This window comes from Cercospora beticola, chromosome 1 (genome assembly GCF_033473495.1).
Source record: "Cercospora beticola chromosome 1, complete sequence".
NCBI lineage: Eukaryota > Fungi > Ascomycota > Dothideomycetes > Mycosphaerellales > Mycosphaerellaceae > Cercospora > Cercospora beticola.
In genome coordinates, this window is record NC_088935.1 from 2,241,727 (window position 1) to 2,252,117 (window position 10,391).

Here is a 10,391-nt window from a genome sequence, read left to right on the forward strand (position 1 = left end):
CCAAAACGATCGTCTTCAGCCGCATCTCTGCTGCTGATATATACTCGATCCCGCGTCCTCCGCCACCATGTTACAGTTCATCTGGTCATTAGCTATTCGCGGAGAGCAAAACGGAAAGTGGGAAACATCCACACCTCGTCCGTAACCTCGTTTTACGCCTACCTCGTTTTACGCCTACCTCGCTTCTCGAGACATAGTGCCTCAGCTACACAGCACGAGGCAGAGTTACGAGGATCGAAAGTGCACGCAGTGTCGGTCTGAACCTGTCTTTGACCTTGCAGCGGTAGACTAGAGTGATGCGGCTGCTCAATACGGGGACGTTGACATTCGAAACATTCTACGACGAGCAGACGCCGCCCTACTCTATTCTGTCTCATCGCTGGACTGCGGAAGAGGTCTCATATGTCGACTTCATTGCTGGGAACAAAAGGGACCATGCCGGGCACAAGAAGGTCCTCGAAGCTTGCCGCTTAGCAAAGTCGCAGTCACACACATGGATCTGGATCGATACTGTGTGCATCGACAAGACATCGAGCGCTGAACTCACCGAGGCCATTAATTCAATGTATCAATACTACGCGGACGCCCGAATCTGCTTTGCATATCTGAAGGACGTCTCGCCAGGTTTGCCCACTCAGCAAACCAACGATGCCTTGCAGGGCAGTGAATGGTCAGTCTGTCGCCATAGCTGCGTCGCGCCAACCAGAGTCGACGCATTGGCTAACGCTTTTGCAGGTTCCGACGCGGCTGGACATTGCAAGAACTGCTAGCACCCAAAGAAGTGCTATTCCTCGATGCCTCTTGGGCGGCATTTGGGTCCAAAGCTCAACTCTCAGCTGTCATCCACCGAGCCACGGGCGTTCCGGAATGGTATTTACATCGTCCTGATCAGATCCCTTTTGCCTCGGTGGCGGCGCGGATGGCCTGGGCTGCAGGTCGCCAGACGACGCGCAGTGAGGACGTTGCTTACTCGCTTCTGGGTCTGTTCAACGTTAACAGTAAGTACCTTCTCGAGCTCACTATCTCTGGTTGTGGCGGGGGACCTGCAACCGGTTATCGGATCGCAATGATCAGTCTGCACGAGGCATGTTCTTACCTTCAGTCATAGTGCCTCTTCTGTACGGTGAGCGAGGCAGTCGTGCATTCTTCAGACTACAGCTCGAAATTGCAAAATCTACAGACGATGAAAGTATTTTTGCCTGGACTTCCCCTTCGAATCAGCCCTGTGGCATGTTTGCTCCCAGTCCATCGGCTTTTGCAGGATTTGCCAATGTTAAACCTCTCCCGTTGGACCCCGAGGATCGGCTACCCTGGAAGTGGACGCACAAAGGCCTAGAGCTGCATCTCGCGAGTCCTCTAAACTCAAGTTCGACCATGAAAATGGGCAACACCTTCTACGATCATACGAAGACTGGAGATATGCACAAGGTCGTAACTCTGGGCTGCTTCAAGAGTGATGTCGAAGTCGACATGCGAGATGCCAAAGCTGTCAAAAAGGTCAGCAAAGGCAATGTGATCTGCATCGAGCTGCAAAGGATCGGAACTCGATGGAAGAGAATTAATGCCCAACAGGTATTTTTAGCTAAGGATTTTGAGCGATATACCAGCTCGTTTTTCGGAAGCCCGGTCACGCAGAAGGTGTATTACGTTGCCCAGTGAACGCCAAATGCCTGTAATGCTCCTCTCTGACCAGTCCCCCGAAGACGGATCATCTCTTTGCAGAGCGATACTGCCGGCGAGCCAAATCGGGTACCAGATTGTGCCGCTGAGGTATGTCTGAAACATGGTCGCCCTGCGTGAGAGGACTGCTCAGAAAGGAGTTTTGTCCGAAAAGGAAGGGGACCTTCTGCGCTTTCTAGCTTAGATGAGAAACACGGCTATGCTGCAGAGAGTTCATGGTGCCGAACACATGCCTTCTGACGACGACTTGGTAAGCATTCGACCGAGTGCAGGTGAACGAGAACAAACGTTCCATTAATGAAACATGCGAGGCCAAGGGCCTTTTTGAGTGGTATCATTGTACATCGCATACATTATCCATAGCTTTTCGGCCGACTGCTCAAGCTTTTCGCTTACTCTTCCTCTGTGTTCCCTTCTCCGCGGCTTCCGCTCCGGTTGTCGTTTGTGCTTTCGTCGCCGCCTGCAACAGCTCATACTGTGCTGTAGGAGATGCCAACTCGTCTCTCTCGTCGCGCTTCGCGTTCTTCAGATCAGCATCACCAACAGCTTCCACGCTGCTCGCGAGCCATTGCTGAAATGGCTTGGCGACAAAGTAGCCATCTTGTGTGAACCACGTCGTGAAAGGGACTTTGATCTCCCGTGTAGAAGTGTCATTGGCATTCGATAGCGACGAGGCGTGGATCTCAAGATAGTAGGTCGGGTCGTGCTTTTTCGTGCGGGAGAAGATGGAGATCTAGAATCGGGCACGCATGATCAGCCAACACGTTTTCCAAAAGCTGTTCCGAACAGTCAAGGATGTCAACCCACCTTCTTCCCTGAGCGCGTGCCCTCGAACACTAGCCCTTTCTCCACAGCCCACATCCAATAGGTCATGGCTGCACTGAGCAGGGCGTATGCTGCGACTGCCACGGCAGTCCAGATCTTGGTGGCTTCCCACCCGAGTTTGTAGTCTGCCACAAATGTTGCACCAGCAATCACTACCGAGACATAGCCCAATGCAAGTCGAACGTCCAGCTTCGAGTTATCCTGGACGAAGCCCAGTGATCGCAAATAGTTTCCCAGAGCATCGTCGGTCGTGTTCTTCAGATCAGCCAAATTGTACGGCGATATGCGGGATTCGGCCATTGTGGATTCAGAGGAATTCGATGTCAGAATGGTGAGCCTGAGAGCGAGATCGACTTCACGTTCGGTAACTTGTAAGAAAGAGTAAAGCTCCAGGTGTCCCCAAGCTAGGTTGCGCTAGTGGATGCGGCTCAAAAGCTTGGCGTAGTCGTGGGCATGTGAAGAGAGCGATGGACTGCACGTCGTTGTCCAACTGCACCATCAACGTTCACTGCTCACGCGAGACATCTGCAACCATGACGGGCATTGTTGAGCAGCAGATCCACCGTGATCCTGCTCTGTTGTATGTTCTCCTCGCACCTGAGTTCCTGCCCCGCGAGTCCGCGACTGACCACCGCCGGTAGCTACTGGATCTTGCTGCCAATCACCATAGTCATGGTCCTTACTGGTATCCTGCGCCACTACCTATCGACCTTGCTACAATCCAGCCCCAAACCACAGCCCCTCGCCAAGACACGACAACAGCGCTCTCTGCTCCGCATGCAGAACCTTCGAGTCAATAATACGCAGATCTCCCGTGCAGCATTTGAGAAGCGCAAGGAGTTCTATCATGAAGCGGTCAAGGACGGCAGATTTTTGGCAGATCCTGAGAACAGAGGGAAACCTCCGGCCAATCCGTTGACAGATCCGGGAGCTATGGACGGCATGATGGGCGCCATGAAGGGTAATGTAGCCATGATGGTTCCACAATCCTTGATCATGGGCTGGATCAACGCCTTCTTTAGCGGCTATGTTATCAGTGAGTACAAAACTTCCTCAAGATGCATTGTCCGCAGGGTGCAGAAAGATGTGAGCGGTGGCTGACAACGCGACAGTGAAATTGCCCTTCCCACTTACTCCGCAATTCAAGCAGATGTTGCAAGCCGGTGTCGGTACCAGAGATCTAGATGTCAGATGGGTGAGCAGTCTGAGTTGGTACTTCCTGACTCTATTCGGATTGCAGCCAGTATACAACTTTATACTGGGCAGCAACAATGGTAGGTGCATTTTGAAGCTGCATTGGTGGGACCCGTCGCTGATCAAATCACAGCTGCCTCACAAATCGCTCAACAGATGGCCCAGTCACAAATGGGCCAGAACCCCATGGGTGGACAAGAAGACCCAGACAAGCTGTTCAAGGCTGAAATTGAGAACCTAGAAGTTATCGAGCACAAATACATACTTGATGGCGTGGAGGAAAGGCTGTTAGCTAAGCTAAACGCCACCATATGAGGCTTCAAACAGCTCGACATCGCAATCCCACAACGCCATTCGGACTGCGGATCTTTCCAAACAGGCGACTATCGACGGCTTACCTGCAGCCGGGTTTCCGTCCTCTGTCTGCTCAATGCTTTCCTTGTGCTTGAGGCTGACTTCCCTCATGAGTGACTAGACAGCTGACCACACATAGTCACGAGCTACCTCTCTGCAGCGAAGTCGCCAGCAATGGAGTATGAGACAGTCCGCAAGCTAGTCTCAGACTACTATATCCTCAAAGAAGCTAGACTCAATGAAGCACAAAAAGCCTCAAGGGTCCTCCGCAGGCTTGCGGGTCTTGGCTATCTGGCTTCGATGTCCGACTCGGCAAACGCAGATGCCTTGCCGCATATTGCACGAAACATGCGGCTCAGCGGCAAGCAGTGAGCACTTTGATTCGTTGGTTGTGACTTATTGCTGGTAGGCGGAGGAAGCACCATGAGCATGTGGGTGTAGTCCATCAGAATTCGCCATTCCCAGGCAGTACGCGGCAACACCACTCATATCCCGATGACTTGATTGCCGGTCACTGCGTCAACCCAGGCCCTGATCCGACTATGTGCAGTTTCACGAAGTCTTCGCTGTTCGATAACCCGCTCTTGCAACTCTTTCGAACACCGCTCTGCACAACGTGCCGCAATCATGGCCGACTCTCTCGTTCTATTGACTGGTGCTACCGGCTTCATTGGCTTTCGTATCTTGATTGAGCTGCTCCGTCAAGGATACAGCGTGCGAGCTGTGATCCGCAGTGCTGGCAAGGGACAATGGCTTGAGTCGCGGCTGACTGCTGTGATGAAAGGCTCGGACTACAAGGACAGGTTCGAAACTACCACTGTGGCGGATTTCGTGACAGATGGAGCTTTCGATCAAGCAGCTGAGAACACGTCTTACATTATCCACGTGGCCAGCCCGATAGTCAGCTCGGACAACCCAGACGACTGGGAACACGACTTCAAACGTGTTGCTGTGAAAGGTAGTATTGGGGTCCTGGAGGCAGCCAAACGAAGCGGAACTGTGCGACGAGTCGTCATCACATCTAGCATGGTTGGACTTTTCTCGCCGAAAGCTCTTTTTGCTGAGCCATCTGAGGTGCCTCTGAATGCAGAATCGCGCATTCCGGAAATGGAGCCTCCTTATGCGCACAAAATGCTGGCATACCAAGCTGGGAAGATCGCAAGCATCAACAGCGCGGAAGCTTGGATCAAGAACGAGAAACCGGCGTTCGATCTTGTTCACATGCACCCGTCCTTCGTGACTGGTCGGGATGACCTAGCGACGACACGCGAGGATCTGCGGAAATTCTCGTCGAATTGGCATTCGATGCAGATTGTACTCGGCCACAAGAATCCTATCGGCAAGCCAATCCTGACATGTCACAACGATGATGTCGCTCGCTGTCATGTATTGGCGCTGGATCCCAAGGTCACGGGCAATCAGAGTTTCCTTATTTCGTGCAGTCCGGAGGATGGATCGGAATGGGATGATGTGAAGAAGTTCGTGCAGAGGGAGTTTCCTGAAGCGGTTGCGCAGGGCGTGTTGCCCAATGACGGTCACATGCCGACTGTCAATAAAGGCGTCAGATTCGACGTGCGGAAAACTGAGGAGACCTTTGGCTTCAAGCACATTCCCTATGAGGCACAAGTCCTTGATGTGGTCAAGCAGTACTTGGAGTTGCCGGAGAAGGATGAAGGGGTGGAGATCTCGACGACGGCGTAGGAAGAAGCAGATGTGCCTATTTAACTCTCACATTTCCTGTTAATATTGCTTCCGATCTCTTCTGTCGCCTGCTCAAAGCGCAAGAAGCAGCGTTGGCGAAGCTGAAGTCGAATCCCGGGATGTGCTCGGGACCTTTCGGGCCGATGCCAAGAGCATCTCGTCGCTCCAGATCAAACGCTCTCCTGCCCCTTCAACTTCAAGCTTCCTTCACAATCATCTCGGCTTTGCAAGAGTGGCTCGATGCAAGCCATCAGCACCGCCAGAATGCAGACATAACTCCGCCTCCGCAGTGCTGACTATGAGATTTCTTCGACAACAGTATGCGAATCAACGCTACGGCGAACGGTGACTCTTCACCGAGCCTCCGGGGTAATCGTAGCCTCGACGATTGCATTGCTCGGACATGAGCCGGCTTTCATGTGCCTATGGAATCATTCGCTTACGGTAAGTGTTTAGACATTAGCGGGCTTACCATCTGAGGCCGAGAGCTGCTTTTGACTATTGAAGTCTTGTCTCATTCTGTCTCTTGAAATCTGTACACTCGCAATGGCTCTCCCTATCACTGACGATGACCTCGACGGACTGAAGCAGCCCTATGTGACTTTCTCGTCTGGTTCAGCATCACCACCGCAATCGACGACTGACGCTATGGATCTCGAAGAGCAGGTACTCGACGCAATCAAGAGTGATGCTTTCCTGGTGGACTGGGTTGGCGAGGATGACAAGGGAAATCCTCAGAATCTACCTTACTGGCGCAAGTGGGTGATCACAATGTCTTTGGCATTGTATGCTCTCTCGACGACGTTTTCTTCGTCGGTCTTCGGGGCTGCAACGCACGTTCTCGCAGAAGAGTTTGCCTTGCCCGCGGAGACGGTCGTGCTCGGTTGCACTTCCCTCTTCATGGTAGGATTCGCTACCGGGCCCATCTTCTGGGGGTGAGTAAGATATTCTATCTCGAGAGGCATATGACTGACAAGCACCAGACCCTTCAGCGAGGCTTTTGGCCGGACTCGACCTCTTCTGGCAGGCTACCTGGCCTTTGCGGTCCTGCAACTGCCCATCGCCGACGCAAGAAGTCTGACCTCCATATGTATCCTGCGCTTTCTGGGAGGATTCTTCGGCGCAGCGCCTTCGTCAATCCTGTCAGGCATCTTGGCAGATATCTGGTCTCCCAGAGAACGAGGTTTCGCTATGCCTACAGTTGGCGCGTTTCTGACTATCGGGCCAATCCTCGGACCGCTGATTGGATCAGTCCTCGTCCAGAGCGTGCTCGGTTGGCGGTGGATCGCGAATGTCGTTGCGATCGCCTCGTTCTTCATTGCTGTCTTTACCTTTCCATTCCTCCCCGAAACGTACACGCCATTGCTTTTGGCGCGTCGTGCTGAACGCATGCGACATATGACACGCAACTGGGCTTACCGTTCCAAATCTGAAGAAGCGCAGAGCAGTATTGGCGATTTTGCGGAGCGTTACTTGCTTCGGCCTGCTCGCATGCTGGCCCTTGAACCCATTCTTTTAATGATGACACTCTATGTCAGTGTGTCTTTCGGTAAGTTTGACATCATCGCAGCTGAGCCATAGAAACAAGTGCTAACTCTGTGCAGGTCTGTTGTACAACTTCTTTCTGGCATACCCAACATCGTTCATTCAGGAGCGCGGCTGGGACCAGACGACTGCCAGTCTTCCACTCATCTCCATCCTCGTGGGCGTCATTATCGCAGGAGCACTACTTTCGTTTACGACCAACTCCAGATGGGCACCGAACGCCAAAGAGGGACGACCTCAGGAGACAAGACTTTTGCTCATGATGGTTGGCGCTGTCTCGCTCCCAGCTGGAATGTTCCTCTTCGCTTGGACAAGCTCCGCTACCATGAATCCTTGGCCTCAAATCTTGTCGGGTATTCCTACTGGCTTCGGTATCCACTTGATCAATATGCAGGGCATGAACTACATCATCGACTCTTACAAAATTTATGCGAACTCGGCCATAGCCGCTAACACCTTCTTGAGATCCCTGTTCGCTGCAGGATTTCCGATCTTGGCGTAAGTGTAGCATTAATTTTTTTTGTCACAACAGTGTACTGACCGTCTCGCTAGGACTTCGATGTATGCTGCAATCGGAGTAAAATGGGGAACGACCATTCTTGCATTGCTTGCAGTTGCCATGATCCCGATCCCGATACTGTTCTACTACTTCGGTGCCAAAATCAGAGCGAAGAGCAAGTGGCAGCCACCTTTGTAAATACACGAGTCAAGCAGTAGCGGCTTCGACTCACTTACATGGGCCTTCGCCTGCTGTACATGATGTATATCTATCGCAAGTCTATAGTCGCTATGTGCTAGATATTATCAAATGAACGATGGATATAATCTGCAGTCAGCTTGTCAATTGCTGGCCTCGACTTACCCGACCTACCGCAGGAGAGCAAAAAGAAAGCAAGTTTCGATCTTGAGCACTCTTCTGCCTGGGCCATTAGCGTGCTCTTTCGTCCCTCGTATCTTCGCCTCGTGTAGCGTAGCTAGGCCGATCTATCTCGAGAAGAAAGGCAGGCGAAGTATCAAGATATTGGCGAGAGATGATCACAAGTGTGCATGTTTCCGGAAATTTGATGTACTGTCCACTATCTGCCGATGACCACAGGTAGCCTTGGAACACCAAAAGCAATATGAGAAGCTTCCGATCAATTGGAGAAGACACGTTAAATAGCTACACAAACGCTAAGTATTTGCACAACATTTTAATGACCATTCACGCCATTAGTCCCATTCGCATGGCCATTGACACCATTCGCCTGGGCAGGAAGCTCAACGCCATCAAGAGTCACCTCGATGAGCGACAATTCGCCTTGCTCTGGGTGAATGACCCTCTGCAGCCGCAGCTTGGGAGTCACTGAAGCGAAGATCGCCTCGAATGCACTCTGTGTCCGCTCACGTCCATTGAGGTTCATCAACATCAGCAGATCACGATCGTGCATTCTTCGTTCCGTCTCTCTGCCAACTTGCCCGGCTTCAGGAACGACCACTTCGTTCAAGATGATGCGGTCTTGTGGCCTCAAGCCAGTGGCAAGCGCCTGCACGATCTTCGTGGCATACTTGTCACTCCAGTCGTGCAGGATAAATCGAGCAAAGTATACGATTCCTTCGCCGTCTTGCACTTCATGAGCAGGTTGAGGGGTCATAAAATCATGTGCCACGAAGGTTACGTGTTTACGAAGGTGTTCAGGGCAGTTCTTCGCTCCCACTTGGACAGTCTCGGGTAGATCTTGGACTTGGAATCGCAAGCTTGGGTACTTTTCCGCGAGTGCCATGGCGACGTGGCCCGGACCTCCGCCGACATCCACTACCAGGTGTCCTGCGCCTTCTGTGAGAAGGTGCCAAGGGTATCCGCCGTCGACTGCGTGGCGGAAGTCGTATGCACCACCAGCTGCGATACCACGCATGGCTCGTGCGAACATCTCGTGGTCCTTCTTCCCATCGGGCTCGCGGAATCGCTGGAATTGTGCAATCTTTCTTCCTATGCTCACGCCGTACCCTGCTTCGGTGGCCTCACTGCTCACGCCATACTGCTCCACGGCCTTGGGGATAGCTGCGCCAGCTGGGTAAGCGATCACCGCTGAGAGATACATCCAGGCTTCGAGATCTGGATCGGTGACCAGTAGTGACGAGGTAGCATTGTGAGTAACATAGCCGCCAGGGATCGTCTCGAATAGGCCAAAGGAAGCGCAATGTTGTATCGTGCGCTCAACGAGAGCTGTTGTCACACCATCTCCGACTGCTTCGGCAATCTTGCTATAAGTTGTCGAGCCATGTAGCGGAATGTGATTCGCAAACTTGTATTTGAAAACGACCTGTGGAGATGAGTTAATGAGGATACAGCAGGACATTCTTTGGCCCGACTGACCTGCATCGATGCTGTAGCACAGTGCTCGAAGGACAGAGCGAGAAGAGTATCGCGAGGTCCACGGACCAGGCGGATGAGTTGCTCAGCAGCCTCTACAATCGCGCTTCTCGCATCGTAGTAAGGCTTGTTGGCGGTGTTGAGAGCTACCGATGGAGCTGGAGCATCAAAAGATGGCTGCGGGAGGTTCTTCTGGTCGAGAAACTTGTGCAATTTGGCGGAGGCTGAGACCAGCTCTGCCGTGAGCTCAAAGAGATTGTCCGCTTCAATTCGGTTAGCCATTTTGATTGATGTGAGATCTGTAAATGCAATTGTGAAATCGAATGATGATGCTATGAGCTGGATATGATATGGCCTGACGAGCCAGCGCTACATCCGCGAGGACTAATGGTGATACCGAGTCGGCCATTGTGCCCGCTTACGGTGCTTCGTCGCATACCGCAAGACAATCACCGAGAAGATGTGCTCCTTCGTGGACGCGGCGAAGGGAGAGCACGAGGTGTAAGAGCGACGTTCACCGATCCCAGCTCGGTGAACGCTGTTGCCGAGACCGACCATCGCCACTGCCTTGGAATCTCAACAATGTCGAACAGAGTTCATTATGCTTCTGGGAAACGCTATCATGCAGAACAAGCATGGTGTTCGGAAGGAATGGCTGGAAACTCCATAAGCTGATGGATCAAGCGTGTGTTGATGAGGAGAATACGCAAAGGAGGTTCGAGAAATAACATGTGAATGC

The 10,391-nt window shown here is 52.3% G+C and overlaps 6 protein-coding genes across 6 annotated transcripts; 4 read left to right on the forward strand and 2 right to left on the reverse strand.

Moving 5' to 3' along the window:
• Positions 1-296: 296 nt before the first annotated feature.
• RHO25_000860 (uncharacterized protein) lies at positions 297-1,659 on the forward strand (the record flags this gene model as incomplete). The annotated part of the gene is made up of 3 exons (XM_023593469.2): positions 297-670; positions 736-998; positions 1,109-1,659. 3 exons carry the CDS (start codon positions 297-299, stop codon positions 1,657-1,659), a joined length of 1,188 nt encoding a protein of 395 aa, XP_023458881.1.
• A 400-nt stretch (positions 1,660-2,059) lies between these two features.
• RHO25_000861 (uncharacterized protein) lies at positions 2,060-2,805 on the reverse strand (the record flags this gene model as incomplete). Its single annotated transcript, XM_023593470.2, has 2 exons — positions 2,060-2,413; positions 2,488-2,805. 2 exons carry the CDS (start codon positions 2,803-2,805, stop codon positions 2,060-2,062), a joined length of 672 nt encoding a protein of 223 aa, XP_023458890.1.
• Positions 2,806-3,038: 233 nt separating this feature from the next.
• RHO25_000862 (uncharacterized protein) lies at positions 3,039-4,014 on the forward strand (the record flags this gene model as incomplete). The annotated part of the gene is made up of 4 exons (XM_023593471.2): positions 3,039-3,085; positions 3,147-3,541; positions 3,618-3,779; positions 3,833-4,014. The coding sequence occupies 4 exons, from the start codon at positions 3,039-3,041 to the stop codon at positions 4,012-4,014; spliced, it is 786 nt and encodes a 261-aa protein (XP_023458889.1).
• Positions 4,015-4,680: 666 nt separating this feature from the next.
• Positions 4,681-5,754, forward strand: CTB6 (Ketoreductase ctb6; the record flags this gene model as incomplete). The annotated part of the gene is made up of 1 exon (XM_023593472.2): positions 4,681-5,754. The coding sequence occupies one exon, from the start codon at positions 4,681-4,683 to the stop codon at positions 5,752-5,754; it is 1,074 nt and encodes a 357-aa protein (XP_023460062.1).
• A 546-nt stretch (positions 5,755-6,300) lies between these two features.
• Positions 6,301-7,996, forward strand: CTB4 (Cercosporin MFS transporter ctb4; the record flags this gene model as incomplete). Its single annotated transcript, XM_023593473.1, has 4 exons — positions 6,301-6,689; positions 6,738-7,303; positions 7,359-7,797; positions 7,852-7,996. 4 exons carry the CDS (start codon positions 6,301-6,303, stop codon positions 7,994-7,996), a joined length of 1,539 nt encoding a protein of 512 aa, XP_023460063.1.
• A 496-nt stretch (positions 7,997-8,492) lies between these two features.
• Positions 8,493-9,934, reverse strand: CTB2 (O-methyltransferase ctb2; the record flags this gene model as incomplete). Its single annotated transcript, XM_023593474.1, has 2 exons — positions 8,493-9,602; positions 9,656-9,934. The coding sequence occupies 2 exons, from the start codon at positions 9,932-9,934 to the stop codon at positions 8,493-8,495; spliced, it is 1,389 nt and encodes a 462-aa protein (XP_023460064.1).
• Positions 9,935-10,391: the final 457 nt, after the last annotated feature.